Raw genomic sequence first — 15,902 nt, 5'->3', positions numbered from 1 at the left:
TTCCTTTCATAAAATACTAAATGTTGGCTTGACTTCTTTTACTTGACTTTTACTTTGTAACTAGTAGGCACATTTGTTTTCAATATTTAGCATTTATCTTTTGTTATAGAAAGCAGTCATGTAAAGAGGGAAGACGAAACCCACTAGAGGAAGCAGGATTCATCTACCACGACTTGAGTATCAGAGGCTGGGATTCCTCCTTTTCCTATAGATGTTGATTTCTTGCCAATATATACCCTTCAGATGCCAGCCTGAACAGCTTTCTTGTGTTATTGCAGTTTTAAGCTGTTTGGAATTAATCCAGTTTTGATCTGGATTCTTATGGACATAGGAGTTTTACCCTTTGAACTGGGAAAACCCCTTGGATTATTTTGTTAATCTAAACAATAGTCTCCCATATGTAAGGTCCTAGGATAGGTTTTAGAAGTGAACCAAACTGAGCCTGCCTGCCAGAAGCATAGTTTTGGAAGGGGCCCTTCCAGCGAGGCTGTATAGCATCTTGGAATTGTGCATAGCTTTGCCTTGCTGGAGAGACAACTGGAGGAAGGGGGCCAGTAGAGAGGTCAGATTCTTGTCCAGGATAGAAAACTAGACCCCAGACTGCTCTTGCTTTCATTGGGAACTTACTCTGATGAAGGGCCTCCTCTTTGGGCCTTAATTAAAACCTGGAAGCGTGGGGCTTGATTGTGGCACCATGAAGTCAGAAGTACATGGGTCTGGAGAACAATGCCAATTAATAATTAATAAAATCTTTAAAAAAAAAAAAAGCACTTAATTTAAGATCCCATCCACTCTTTTAACAATAAAATAACTGTGAAATAATTAAAAGGCAGTAAATAATAAAAGCTGCCAAGGACCTATATGATGCTCCAGTTAAGCCCACCTCAGAATAACTATTAGCTGATCATCCACTCTAACCTTTCTCTTGCCTCCAGTTTTGAAATTTCTGAGCATGTGGTTGTTGTGAAGTCTACTACATGCAAGAAAGATGTTTGCCCAGCTACAATGAAGTGGAAAGCACACCAGTCTTGGAATCAGAAGATTCCAGCATCCAGACTTGACTTTCTGAGTAATAATTTGTCCTTGGCAACATGGTTGACCTCTCGGAGCCTTTATTTCCTCTTAAAGTGGGGTATAATGCCACCAGCCTCAGAGGGGTTAGTGAAGATTCAGTGAACTAACACATGTGAAACTTGGGAGGTATTTGGTGGTGAAGTCATGATCTAGTCACAGAGAACCAGGCCTTGAGGTCAGAATTTTGGTATCTTCCAAGAACCATAGGCTCCCTTCATCCAAAAAGCTTCGAATTCCAGCCACCAGGTTGATGGTTACGAAAGACACTTTTCCCAGAACATAGCAGGCAGAGCTTGCTAATCTTCTGGGCCCTGTCTCCCTCCAGGAAGGCTACGGCATCGGGGACGACGAATACTCCTGTGCGTACGATGGCTGCCGGCAGCTGATTTGGTACAATGCCAGAAGCAAGCCTCACCTACACCCGTGCTGGAGAGAAGGTATTCATTCCTCTCTATGATTTTATCAACTAAGTTAAGACATCTGGGTATGATGAGGCATCTATTATGTTAGGCCTTAAAATATTTTAACGGAAGAAGATTTAATGTGAAAAGGGATATGAACCTTTGTATTCCCTGTCATGGATGTGAACAGTATTCTCCTGATAAGTTCACCGCTGGTGGGGCCCTTCCTTCAGCAAAATCATTTCGGACTATAAAATTCTTAATTTAGTGGGGGAAATGATAAGATTAATATGAATTCAGGGTGCCTGGGTGGCTCAGGTCATAATCCCAGGGTCCTGGGATCAAGCCCCGCATTGAGCTCCCTGCTCAGCAGGGAGCCTGCTTTGCCCTCTGCCCCTCCCCCCTGCTTTGCTCTTTCTGTCTCGCTCACTCTCAAATAAATAAATAAAATCTTAAAAAAAGGGGGGTGCCTGGGTGGCTCAGATGGTTAAGCGTCTGCCTTCAGCTCAGTTCATGATCCCAGGGTCCTAGGATCAGGCCCTGCATCGGGCTCCCCACTCGGTGCAGAGCCTGCTTCTCCCTCTCTCTCTGCCATTCCCTCCACTTGTGCTCTCTGGCTCTGTCTCTCTGGCAAATAAATAAATAAAATCTTAAAAGAAAAAAAAAGATAAATATGAATTCTAGTTTCCTTGAACTCAAAACCCCGACAGCAAGAGTAGCAAGTTCCATTGACTGAGCCAGCCAGGCGCCCCTCTGGGTACATGCTTGAATCAGAGCATCCAGGGAGATACGCTGGGAGGACGCTGACATTGTAATGCCAGTAAAATGAGGATTTTTCAGAGACCACATGGGAATAGGCACTCTTCAGTGGCCACATTCTGGTCCCCTCTAGAGCAGCTTTTAAGGACCATTTGAGCACTTTCAGCCTCAAACACACCTGCCCAGCTTCCATTCTCCAGACATCAGGCTTGGAGTGATGCAGCAGGAGCACATGCTGCCAGGACTCTAATCATGGCTCTAGGATTTTAGCAGGAATGTATCTTATCAACTTACCTTATGATCTCTTTTGCCCCATTCAGGTGTTCATTCTGTCCAAGGCCTTAGACCCAGGAAAATATTTATTAAGGAAAGATTCAAGCAGCAAAGTTACAGCCACGCAGTTTGTTAAAGGGTTAGATTATTGAGTGTTTTTACCCCGAACTAAATACAGAGAAAACAGGTGTTTTCCCCCCCTCCCCGCTATGGCCCCACTGCACTGGAGGATGGTATTCTTGGAGGGCCTTCTGGTGGCCCCACTTCATTCTGAAGATGTAGAGCCATATGGTAGGGGATGGAACCTCTGGAAAGATTTTACTCCTGGCTTTGAACAGTATAGGGGAGAGAACCCAGCTCCTTCTCCAAGCATCTCTCTTTTGGTTTCCTGCCCTGATCAGCATTATAGATGTCAACTGAATTTTCAGGCATGCTAAGAGAACAGGAATCTGACCACTCCTGTGAGGGGATGGCTCCACTTTAATTAGCTCCGTTGATAGTGTGGGAAAAGAGGAAACCTGAGAAGCCTATATAAGCCCTCCTCTTAACAGCTGGCGGGTTCTTAAGGGAACACAAAGCCTCTCCGCTTAGCAGACTGTAAGATGGAGGCACTGTCCGAAAGACTGCCTCATTTGGGGTTTTAATAATTTTTAAAAGGATTACTGAAGTAATATGTTTAGCATAAAAATTTGGAAAATAGGGAGGGAAAGCAAAATGAAAACCCCTCGTAATTTTTTTTAAACACTTAAAATTTGGTGTATGTATTTTTTGCTCTTGTTCTATTCATATGCCTTGAACAGCTTTGCAGGTTATTAAATAACATTATTTTTAAAGATTTTATTTATTTGAGAGAGAGAAGAGAGCACAAGCAAGGGAAGCGGCAGAGGGAGAGGGAGAAGCAGGATCCCTGCTGAGCAGGGAGCCCAATGCGGGGCTTGATCCCAGGACCCTGGGATCGTGACCTGAGCCAAAGGCAGATGCTTAACTGACTGAGCCACCCAGGTGCCCCAAAATAATGTTATTTTTAATGGCTTTTTCAATAGCCCATTTTATCATTAAACTCTATCAACCAATGCCCCAAGAGATTGGAGAGTGATGCTGTGATTTTTAAAATTATGATTTAAAAAAATATTATAAACCATTCTGGTTTTCTCAGGATAAACCCCTCGAAGGGAAACTTCTCTAGCCTGGGGGATACAGGACTTCACAGCTTTTGCCATCTATTGGCAGATTCTCCTCCACCAGCTTTGAGTATCCATATTCCTTGTCGCCACTGTATAATTTCATGTGCTTATCTTTGACAGTTTAAAAGGCAAAAACTTTAAGTGAAGATGAATGTTTGTTTGTTTTTTTAACATGTTTTTGGGCAGTTGTTATTTCCGAGAGTTGAAACTCACCAGAGAGGCAAGGTAGCACAGGATTTTGACCTTGCCATATTTCACTGATCCCAAAATGCCATTTTTCCACATTTTAACATCTTCAAAATTGGGATGCAGCTTATAATTGATGGCTTGTCATAGATTAATTGCCAGCATTTTCTTCGTATTGGTACATTAAAATATTAGATCAGCTGCAAAAGCAGCAAGGAAGATGAATGTGTTAATACACAGCTATAGATGCAGATTTAATACAGTGATGTATTTAACCCTTGAGACACTGAGCAAAACCCTGGCAGTAGTACATACCCTTACCCTAACAATGTTCCACTTTATCCTCTAGGAGACACAGTAGGATTTCTGTTAGACTTGAATGAAAAGCAAATGATCTTCTTTTTAAATGGCAACCAGCTGCCTCCTGAGAAGCAAGTCTTTTCATCTACTGTGTAAGTAGCTTTCCTCAGTCAACAATTTGAGTAGATTCATGTAGTTCACTTTTCTCCAGAAAAAGACTTTGTCCATTTATGTGGTCAGTTGTGATGAGAAGTCATTTTATTTCGAGTCACTGGGGGCCCATCTGATCATACCAACAACTGTCCTGAAGTTTGATATAGGAAGATGAGGGCAGGATATTGTCAGGGTCACAGTCCTGTCTAGGTTAGTGAACAGAATCTGTCACCCTTTCTGCTAGGGTACAACATCTCAAAGCCACTTTGTGTATATGAGCTTTACTTTGTTTTCATGAATTCTCTTGACCTCTGTCCTCATTTTTATCTGTAGATCTGGATTTTTTGCTGCAGCTAGTTTCATGTCGTATCAACAATGTGAGTTCAATTTTGGAGCAAAACCATTCAAATATCCACCATCTATGAAATTTAGCACTTTTAATGACTACGCCTTCCTCACAGCTGAAGAGAAAATCATTTTGCCAAGGTAAGGAATCTGCTTAGGCTGTCTGCAGACTTTCACATGCATCTCATGGGAAGCTGAAATAGCAATTCCTTGAGAGATTTTTTCAGCTTTTTATAAATAATTTTGAAAACCTGAGTAAAATGGATGACCTCCTAGGAAATAAAAATTACTCAGAGATCTCAGAAGAGATAAAACAAACCAGTTATTATAACAAAATTAATTGAAACAAAGTAAGAGGTATGTCCCCCAAAAACACCAGATCCAGGTGGTTTCACAGGAGATTTCCACCAAATTTTTAAGTAACAGACAACTTCATTACTATTTAAGATGTTACAGAACCCTCAGGGTGCCTGGGTGGCTCAGTTGGTGAAGCGTCTGTCTTAGCTCAGGTCATGTTCAGGGTCCTGGGATCAAGCCCCGCATCAGTGGGGAGTCTGTTTCTCCCTCTCACTCACGCTCTGTGCTCGTTCTCTCTCAAATAAATTTTTTTTTTAATGTTTTATTATCAGTTGCTCCTCACAATCCCGGAACAGCAGCTCTTTAATAAATGTCCCCGTGCTTTAATAAAACCACCTTTTCGCACCAAAAAAAAAAAAGTTACAGAACCCAGAAAGAAATCATTCCAAATAATTTTTAAGAGCTAAATAACATCGGTATAAAAACCAGACAATATAACACATGAAGAAGCCCCTCAAACTAACTCTACCTGAATGTCAATGAAAAATCCTAAATATTAGGAAATCAAGTACATCTTTTAACAGGTGTGCTTTGAACTTCGGGATTTAATGAAACATATTTCTTGTTGGGTTTAGCTACTCGGCAAAGATGCCAACACTGTTCTGCAGCCCTTAGGACAATGAATGCCATCTTGGATAAAATTTCACAGCCCTTCTTTGCCAAAAATTGTGATCGGCCTTAATTATCTCCTTCGATGAATTACCTGCTTTCCTCCCTTATGAGATGAACGTGATCTGTTCCTTAAGCTGGGAAAGACTCCAGCTGCTTCCTCGTAATGACCTCAACTTGAAGCTTGTTTCACGATATGAGCCAAAAGTTATCATTTTTTAACAGACAGCTTGCTGGGCCTGTGTGAGGAAGGGCATTCCTGCTATTCATGCCACACGGGTTATATCAATGACAGAGATTCTCCCAGCACTCAAGGAGACCACACTGGCCACGCTGTAGCCAGGGTTGGGCCGTCATGCCCCTGAAGGTATCTGTAACACAATGTTGTAATCCTCGCTCTTGTCTGAAAAAGCAGGTCTGTGAACAGCCCTCCTGGGCTGTGCTTCACCTTGGACTCGGTGTCTCAAGGCTGAAAAGCAGCTCAGCAGTTTCCAGATGAACCAGAAAATGTCACTTGGTGACCCAGCAGCTTTGCCTGCTACAGCAGAAGCTCTGTAATATAGCAGGAACAGAAGGGCCACTTACATACCGACCGGCTCAGGGACCTGAGGGTCATTCCTAGAACTTCCCTTCAACTTGTCTTGGTGCCTGACAGAGATTCTGAACTTTAAATTCCTCTTGGCGATCGTCTGAAGTAATACCTCGCTTGTCTGGCGTACCTCGTTCCTTTATTGCTTGGCCTGTCATCTTGGATGTCGCCCAGCAAGCGGCCTGCCTTGTGACGTACACCTTGAAAAGGGAGGGCAAGGGGAGGGCAGGCCCCAGGAGTTCCGCTGGAGGCCGGCCTCTGCTCGCACTGCTCCAGCATTTGGGGAACCGCCCCTGCAGAATTAAACTTGGCAAAAGCCAGAAGGCAATAGGTGTCACCTGTTAAAGTCTCCGAATTTTATGGGCAGCTTCTGCGTAGTCCCTTAGTTCCCCGTCAGCCTGGCCCCCGCCGCAGCCTGCCCCGATGAGAGCAGAGTTACCGGCCAGGGCAGGCTTCCACTGCATCAGCTCTGACAGCAACCCCAGCTCGGGAGTCGGAGGCTGATCCAGGCCGCAGAAACCTGCTGCTGCTACCTTGCACCCTTTAACCTTCCAGTTGCACCTCGATGCAGGTTGTGACGTTAGGTGTGTATGTGCCTGAGACCGTTTTCTATGCCATTAATATTTTCAGCCTGTGTTCCAAAAGCTTCTGTGCAGCTTGTATTTGTTTACTCATATATTCCTTTCTGGCCTCATGGTAGGTCATGGCCCTGTGACTATCTGGGATCTCGTAAATTGTTCTATATTGTATAGACTCTCTAATTCTTCTCCTTCATTCATTCTTTTTTCCCTTTCTTAACCTTTTTATTATGAGAAACTTCAAATACACACAAAAGAAAACAAGAACAGTACAGTGAAGCACCATATCTCCACCTCTCAGCAACAGTGGCCAGGATTGTAGAACTGCAGGCTTCCTTCATCTGTTAATAACTCCATTATCATTCCAGGTTCCCTGGCCAGAATCCCAGAGTATCTTTGACACCTTACTTTCTGCTCTTCCTATATCCTATCCCTCAGCACACCCTGGGAGCTGTGCCTTCAGAATACATCTCAAATCCAACTACCGCTTATCACCCTCACTGCTGCCACCGTCATCCCAAACTGCCATCATTTCCCACCTGGATTATTTTCACCCTGCTCCTTAGTTGGTTTCCTGTTCCTACCTGGACCCCCTGGACAGTAGCTGTGTCTATTCAACACAGCTTCCAGAATGATTTTGTTACGGCTTTAATCAGATCATGCCCTTCCCTGCTCGAAACCCTAGTGGCTTCTCATTTCACTTAAGGTGAAAGCTTAAATCCTTACAGTGACCTAGTAGGCTGTACACGATTTGTCCTCTCCTCTCCTTTATTACTTCTCTGATTTTATCTCCTACCGTCTCCCATTTCTTCATGCTCCTTATTCAGCCACCTTGGCCTCCTTGCTGCTCCTGAAACATACCAGATTATAGCCTCAGGGCCTTTGCACTTGCTATTCTTGCTACTAGAATGGGCCAGTGTGTGTTTTCCAAGGCCACCCAGCAATTAGCTCCATTCTGACGCTGTCTTCCCGTGATCTCCTCCTCATCTTTGATTAATTTGCTAAGAGTGGCTCACAGAACTTAGGAAAATAGTTTACTTACTAGTTTACAATAAAAGGATATAATACAGGAACAGATGGAAGCGATGCAGAGGGCAAGGCATGTGGGAAGGGGGAAGGAGCCTCCATGCTCTGTGAATGCGCCACTCTCCCGAAACCTCCACATGTTCACCAACCCTGAAGATTTTCAAGCCCTCTCCTTTTGGGTTTTTATGGTGGCTTCATTATGAAGGCGTGATTGATGAGAACATTGGTCATTAGTGATTGAACTCAATCTCCAGCCCCTCTGCCCTCCTGGGAGGTGGGGGGGAGGAGTGAAAGTTCCAACCCACTAATTACAAGGTTGGTCCCCCTGACAACCAGCCCAAAACTTAGGTTAACTAGGGGCTTTTCAAAAGCTGTCTAATTAACATAACAAAAGACCCATATTGCTCTCATCTCTTAGGAAATTTCCAGGGTTTTAGGACCTCTGTGCCAGGAACCCAGATGAAGACCAAATATATATTTATTATAAATCACAATATCACAGATGGTATCTCCAGATATCCACAGGTCTCATTCCCTCACACCCTGCAGGTCAAATGTCACCTTCCGTGGCTGCCATATTTTAAATGGTATCTCCCTGCTTCTCACTTACATACTACCTTATCCTCCTCCCTGCTTTCGTTTTCTTCATACTGCTCTTAAAATTCTATATATTTTACTTTTTCACCTAGTTTTTTTCTAGTCTCCCTTCACTAGACTGTAAGCTCTCTGAAGGCGGGGATATGTTTTTACTCCTCTCTTCACTGCTGAATCTCCAGGCTTTGGCCCAAGGTGAACAGAGTGAATGTTTCATTTCTCTTGCCCAGCGTCAGGGTTACACCTTCAACAAAGCAGTTCTGCCTGTCTGCTTTTCTATTTCAAACGGAGTCAAAGTGTGATGCAAGGGTTCTAACCTGAGGTGTGTGGGCTTCCAGAAGAGTCTGTGCTGGACTATCATAAATACCTTGAAATTGTTTTGTTTTGGTTTTATATTTAAGATTTATTTGTCAGAGAGAGAGCACAAGCAGGGGGAGCGGCAGGCAGAGGGAGAAGCAGGCTCCCTGCTGAGCAAGGAGCCTGATGCGTGGCTGGGATCATGACCTGAGCCAAAGGCAGATGCTTAACCGACTGAGCCACCCAGGCATCCCAACACATTGAAATTGTATAAGAACTTGTGTGTGTGCATTTTTCTTGGGTAAGTCTCCTGCTGCTTTTCATCAAACTCTCAGAGCTGTAGGACTTAAAAGTGAAAATTTGCTGGTAAAATAAAGCTAGTAGTAGCCTGAGAACCAAAAGATTTGAATTTGGTTCCTGAATCTGTTTACCATGTGTGTGACCTTATGCAGTTCATTTCCATGAATTATGCCTTTGTCTGTAAAATGGGAATGACCATGCCTCCGTCATTCTCTACCATAGAAAATCACTCACTATAAGGTTGAAATGAGATGCATGTGAGAACCTTACTGAACAGAACTTAAGGAATACATCGTATACTTCACATGGACAGAGTATTTTCAAAGCATTTAATATGCATCACTGCTAATAGGCCCATTTATTTATTGACCAAATAAGTTTCAAACTACACTTTCTACTCAGGCACAGGCGCCTTGCTCTGTTGAAGCAAGTCAGTATCCGGGAAAACTGCTGCTCCCTGTGTTGTGACGAAGTAGCAGACACACAACTGAAGCCATGTGGACACAGGTAAGAGGGTTTGGTCATTTCTTTTGTGTATTACATTAGGCAAAATTTCATCCTGTTCTAGAATTGCTTTTATAGTTGTCGGGGAGGAAGGAATTCTGCTCTGTTCAGAATTCCCCTAGCTGGAGTCAGAATTAAATTTGTATGATACAGATTAACAGGAGAAAATCACATTTAGTTTCCTACATACGGGGAATCCACACAGACACGAAATTCCGAAGACAGGCAAAAGGAGCTATGTATGTCTGCATAAGCTAAGGAAAGGGTAGGGGTGGGGGTAAAAAGGGGAGGAAAGCCACTAGCAGGAAGGTGAGGGGATGTTTGGAAAACAAAGGTTGCCCAGTTATGCAGATGAAGTTTCTTACTGTGCTAATAACTCTTCCTGGTAAGAGGTCCTCTATTTAAATTCTTTTTAGGCAGTTGCAGGGAGGTCAGAGTCTCTTCTTGAGTCTTTTGGACCTTGATAGTTTTCAGCTCAAAGTAATCTGCATGTCATCGTGGCCCATCCTGGGGCTGCCTGCCCTTGGACCCTACACAGTGTTTCTAGTTCCATAGCTGTTCACTAAAGTTTATTATATACAAAGTGGGCTGAATGAGAAATCAGTTTGCCAGGGAGTGCATGACTGTCTTCCAGAAAGTACCTGAAGTAGAAGCTGCTGCTTAATGGGAGGCCTCTGTTTTTATTTTGTTTTTTTTTTTAAGATTTATTTATTTGACAGAGAGAGACACAGCGAGAGAGGGAACACAAGCAGGGGGAGTGGGAGAGGGAGAAGCAGGCTTCCCGCTGAGCAGGGAGCCCGATGCGGGGCTCGATCCTAGGACCCTGGGATCATGACCTGAGCCGAAGGCAGACACTTAACGACTGAGCCACCCAGGCGCCCGTTTTTATTTTGTTTACTCAGTACTGTATTTTAATATAGTTTTCACCTCACAAAGTGTAAACGTTTTAATACTATTTATGAGCCTCTTGGGAAATCCCTTTTAGTTTTTAGGGCCTCCTCGTTTACTTACTGTTTACCCTCCTAACCGTTGAGAAGGCAGTGCCTCCCTCCCGTCTAACCAAGTTTCAGTTGTATGAGATGAATCAGAGGGCAGCCTGGATCCTATAGAAGAGTGTCTAAACATCAGCGAGAGCAACAAGTACAAATGCCCCCCAGAAGGCCTCCCAGCCGAGGTTGGAAACGGAAAAAGGAGCCAGGCGGTGTGCTGGCCCTGACCTGGCCCAGGCATGTGTGCTGACTGTGGAGGAGCAGTACCCAGGCTGATGTTCCAGGCCAGCTCCCTGTAACTCACCATATCCCATACTCTGCCCTTCTCGTCCCCCTCTCCCTGCCTGCCCCCCGCCCTGCTTTTACTTTTGATAGAGCTTTAGCCACCAGGTCTCCTGGGGGTCCAGAGCCTGGAGTGATGGACCCCAGTTTGTCACCTCCAGGTGTGGCTCAGCCTGGGCCCTTCACTCTATCTTGCTGACTTTTGCAATGGGTTGTTAGCTAATTGGCTGTTAAGGGAAGTACAAGCAGTGGATCTCCTTTCACCCTTCGCAGTACCAGTTTCTCTTCTGAAAGAAAGGCACAGCGACTCCAGCTGTGGCTGTTCCTTGGTATCAGTTCTGCAGCCCGAATTCTCAGTTTGAGCACCTTTGAAGGTTTTAGTTATTAGAGCCTCACAGGCAGATGCAAAGTTTAAAGGATGGATATGTCAACACCCTTTTTGATCTTTGTCTCTGGGAGGTTGTTAAGATCCCAAAGAATAGTATCTGGTCTTATTCATCTTTGAGCTCTCTGGCCATTCTCAGTGGTTTTGCACACAATAAGCGCTCAGGAATGGGGGCTGAAATCTAAAAACTTAGAACCAGGTATCTTAAGTATGAGCAGTCTCCATAATAGATACATACAAGACAGGATTGGAAGAGGAAATTAAAGAATTGTAAGAAAATTTAAGGGGCACCTGAGTGGCTCAGATGGTTAAGCGTCTGCTCAGCTCAGCTCAGGCATGATCTCAGGGTCCTGGGAGCGAGCCCCGTATCAGGCTCCTGGCTCAGCAAGGAGTCTGTTTCTCCCTCTCCCTCTGCCTCTCTCCCCAGCTCATATTCCCCACCCCCACCCCCCCACCCCCCCACCCCCGGTCACATGAATAAATTTTTTTTTTAAATTTAAAAAACGGCATGGGCGCCTGGGTGGCTCAGTTGGTTAAGCAACTGCCTTCGGCTCAGGTCATGATCCTGGAGTCCCGGGATCGAATCCCATATCGGGCTCCTTGCTCAGCAGGGGGTCTACTTCTCCCTCTGACCCTCCCCCCTCTCATGTGCTCTCTCTCTCTCATTCTCTCTCTCAAATAAATAAATAAAATCTAAAAAAAAAAAAAAAAATTTAAAAAACGGCAAAAAAAAATTTAGCTCAACTTTCAGCAGCAACAACAATTTTAAAGGGGGAGGGGGAGAAAGGAAATTAAAGTGAATGACTTCATCTGACCCTGGGAAGATATGGACAATCTAAGCATTCCTGTTACCATAGAAGAAACTGAGATGATTATCCAAGCTACATTTGCACCCATACTGCTCTCCACCCCACCCTCAGGCAAAAATACTAAGCCCAGATGGTTTCACAAATGAATTATTTCAAACTGTCAAGGAATAGATTCTATATAAACTCCAGACCAGGGGAGCCTGGCTGGCTCAGTCGGTGGAGCATGCAAATCTTGATCTTGGGGTTATGAGTTTGAGTCCCCTGTTGGGTGTAGAGATTACTTAAATGAGTAAATAAAAACTACCCAAAAAAAAAGGCTATTTAAGAATACGTACCAAGAAATATGTGGTGCCTGTAAGAAGAAAACTTGTAAACTACTAAAGAATGCAATATGAGACTTGAATAAATGGGTCTGTTCTTAGAAGACTTCTCAGTATTATAAAGGTGGCAATTTTCCCTAAACCCTAATTTTAATTTGGGTCAACCTTTTTTTTTCCCCCTAGAAATAGAAATGCTAATTTAAAAGTTTATGTGATGTAAGGCAAGAAAATTCTGAAAGAGAAGAGTTATGGAGGGCACCCACCTACCACATCTTAAGATATATTAAAATAAATGCTTATGGGGCACCTGGGTGGCTCAGTTGGTTGAGCGTCTGCCTTCGGCTCAGGTCATGATCCCAGGGTCCTGGGATTGAGTCCCACATCGGGCTCCCTGCTCTGTGGGAGGCCTGCTTCTCCCTCTCCCTCTGCCTAACACTCCCCCTGCTTGTGCTCTCTCTCTCTCTCTCTGTCAAATAAGTAAGTAAAATCATTAAAAAAAAAAAAATAAAGTAAAATAAAGGCTTATAGTTTGCTCCCAGTATATGAAAAGAATGACAGAACAGTGGAACAGAAAAGAAACCCAGAAATGGAACTAATTACACAATGAAAATTTAACATATAAAGGCCTTGTGTCAATTCTGCGGTGCAAGATGGACTGTTTGATATTGGGATAAATGGCTAGCTGTCTGGGAAAATATCATGTGTCTCTACCCACATATCCACATCTATAAGTTTTTGCTGTGTACATACAGACTTTCCAGAAGAATGTACTTGAACTTATTCCTCAAAAGAGGAAGATGGGGGGGGGATCAGAAATGGGAGGAGACTCATTGTTGGTTTATATATTTAGTTCATTTTTTTTTTTAAGATTTTATTTATTTGACAGAGAGAGACACAGCAAGAGAGGGAACACAAGCAGGGGGAGTGGGAGAGGGAGAAGCAGGCTTCCCGCTGAGCAGGGAGCCCAATATGCGGTTCCATCCCAGGACCCTAGGATCATGACCCGAGCCAAAGGCAGACGCTTAACGCCCCTATTTAGTTTTTTAACCATGTGTAATGATTACCCTTTCACTGAACGAACTTGTTAATATTTCAGATTGAGTCGGCACATTGTCGGTTTGCCCTTTGGAAGCACTAACCTAACCAGCACTTGTATCTTTCTCCTCAGTGACCTGTGCATGGATTGTGCCTTGCAACTGGAGACCTGCCCGTTGTGTCGTAAAGAAATAGTGTCTAGAGTCAGACAGATTTCTCATATTTCATGACACACGTGAAGAGGCATCACGGACTTATTTCTACTCAATTCCAGCCAATGTTGAAAAGAAAAACAAAGGAAAAAAAAACAAACATCTCTAATCAATTGTGCGCACATTGACACTTATAGCCATGGCCAGATTTTATGCTAAAAATGGTAGTTTGTCAAAGACAAAATTCTCTTAGAATCTAATCCAACTTGCCAGCCCTGAGAAATTCCTTTTAAGGCCAAGGAAAGCTGAATGCTAACAGCTAGGCCTGTGGTCCTTCCATGAAAAACCATAGGAGACCATGCCCTCCCGAGTGCTGAAACCACACCGGAATTCTCCATGTTGGGTGTATTTGATTGTTTAACAGGATGTTTTGTCTCATTCTAAAGTTTTTATTTGGGGCAGAAGTCGTTATGGAGAAGTAAATAACAGCATTTCTAGGTTAAGCATAACTCCCCGTTGGTCAGAGAGACAGTGGTGTGATAAGCGTGGATATTGCACTGCAAGACTTGAATCTATAAACTAGAACCACACAGGTCAATGCTACAAGGAACATGGAGGGCCTGAAAGAAGGTGCACAGACTGTGGGAAAAAAACCCAATTTTTTATATTTCCGTGATTCCAAAGAACATTGTAGGTTTTTTTTAACTGCAGAAAACTGGTGGTATTTTCACATTCATGGTGTTTCTATCCAGTTTCAGTACCCGCATTTTCTGAGGAAAAAATGTTTTAACAATGCAGGAGGAATTCTTAAATTAATTGCAATGTTAGACTGGAGAAAATTTGGTATTTAGGGTATTTTTAAGGTACCATCAAATCAGGTTTTTTGTTTTTTTGTTAAAAATTTTTTTTAATCAGTATTGTTTTGGGAAGTAATATACTTTGAAACTCTTGAACTAAGTCTCAAAAACTCTTAGAAGACAGTCTGAGAGCGCGTATTCCTATTGTTTTAAATAAATACATGTTTTTGAATAGTAAATTCAATCATGGATTGTTGCCTATGTCTTCATCAAAAGTGTTAATCCCTCTCAGGGTCTCTGGTGAAGACCTTCAAGAGTTTGGTTTTTTCTCCCAGAAAATTGGAAGGTAGAATTGTAAATTCATAGAACTTATTTTATAATGGTGTACCTCAGCAGCTGCCTTTCACTTTATGCCAAGTCCTTACTGAGTTTATACTTGAATAGTAAATATGTCTTCTGAGTTTTACAGTGTCTTAAACTCAATGCACATTTTTTTTTCTTCCTTTCCCACCCTTTCTTGTTTGTAATTCATTAAACTGTCCTATTACAGAGCTGATTTCCTTCCTGGCTGTACTTGTTGGGGTGCTGGATTTTTTCCCATGTCTTTAGCCTTCCGTAAATTCAAATCTATATATAAATATATATATGTTCTCTTCTTTAGCTTGTGGTGAATACAGTAATTTGCATTGAAGAAATAAAACATTTGTTGCCTTTTTGACTAAAATTTCACAACTTTCATTGGTGCCTACTGCTAAGGTTCTAAGACCTCATCCTCTCAGTTTTAAGGGCTACTTTCCAGGGTAGGAGAGAGTCAAGTAAAAAGAATTAAGAAGCAAGGGTAATCATTTGCTCATCCCGCAGATCTTTATTGAGCACCTAATATGTTCTGGGCACTGTGCCTACATGGTATACAAAACAGATCTGTGCATGGAGCTTACGTCTGATAGTGGGTAGAAGACAATAAATTTCTGTTTATTTTAATAAATTGTTAGTGCCTTAAAAGATTAAGGTACTATAAGAGAGAACGAGGGGCACTTAATTTAGATGAGTGGAAGTGATGAAGGAGCAGAAGGCTAGCTGAGGACAAAGCAGAAGCTGACACCCTACACCCCCACCCCCCATGTGGTATATGTGACATTCCTCAGGCACTCCTGGCTGCCCTAAAGGAAAAACAAATGGTTAACTGATAGAGATCACAGTCTTGCAGAACAGGAGTCTCCCTCAGTTTACAAATGTCCTAGTGATTTCCAAGGAAGAAGCTTTCTTACCAATAGCTTAACTTCCAGAGACCCATAACTCGGTTCCTGAAGCCCTAACATCACCTTCCCCTCCATAAAATTAAGGGAGGCTGAGAGAAGGAAATGTAAATAAAATTGAATTTCTTCTAAACCTAAAGCCCATTGACAAGTACGTGTGATAGGAGGAATGTAACATTCCTCCAGGAAACTCCCAACTGTCTTCACGTTGGTACCTTATTAGAGGGAAAAACAGCCTTGGCTTGACAATAGCCAGGTCTCCATTATCTTGAGACTCTTCTTTAGCATATGACAGCCCTTCTGAACACCCGCTTTGTCCTCAACTCCCCAGCTTCCAAGTATATAATC

General features: G+C 43.0%; 1 protein-coding gene across 4 annotated transcripts in view; it reads left to right on the top strand.

Moving 5' to 3' along the window:
* The window catches only part of RSPRY1 (ring finger and SPRY domain containing 1), a 42,292-nt gene extending 27,438 nt beyond the window's left edge, over positions 1 to 14,854 (top strand). For all 4 annotated transcript variants that reach the window (XM_045891070.3, XM_045891069.3, XM_064581587.1 and 1 more), the window contains 5 exons: positions 1,400 to 1,511; positions 4,227 to 4,329; positions 4,664 to 4,816; positions 9,428 to 9,532; positions 13,483 to 14,854. In XM_045891070.3, the coding sequence (XP_045747026.1) occupies positions 1,400 to 1,511; positions 4,227 to 4,329; positions 4,664 to 4,816; positions 9,428 to 9,532; positions 13,483 to 13,579 (570 nt within the window). In that variant the 3' untranslated portion in view covers positions 13,580 to 14,854. The remainder of the gene's footprint in view (positions 1 to 1,399; positions 1,512 to 4,226; positions 4,330 to 4,663; positions 4,817 to 9,427; positions 9,533 to 13,482) is intronic.
* Positions 14,855 to 15,902: the final 1,048 nt, after the last annotated feature.

Source organism: Mirounga angustirostris, unplaced genomic scaffold (genome assembly GCF_029215605.1).
Source record: "Mirounga angustirostris isolate CCGP_5_RB_7025 unplaced genomic scaffold, mMirAng1.0.hap1 SCAF_16, whole genome shotgun sequence".
In the NCBI taxonomy this organism is placed as follows: domain Eukaryota; kingdom Metazoa; phylum Chordata; class Mammalia; order Carnivora; family Phocidae; genus Mirounga; species Mirounga angustirostris.
This window is presented reverse-complemented; position numbering and strand designations above follow the sequence as displayed.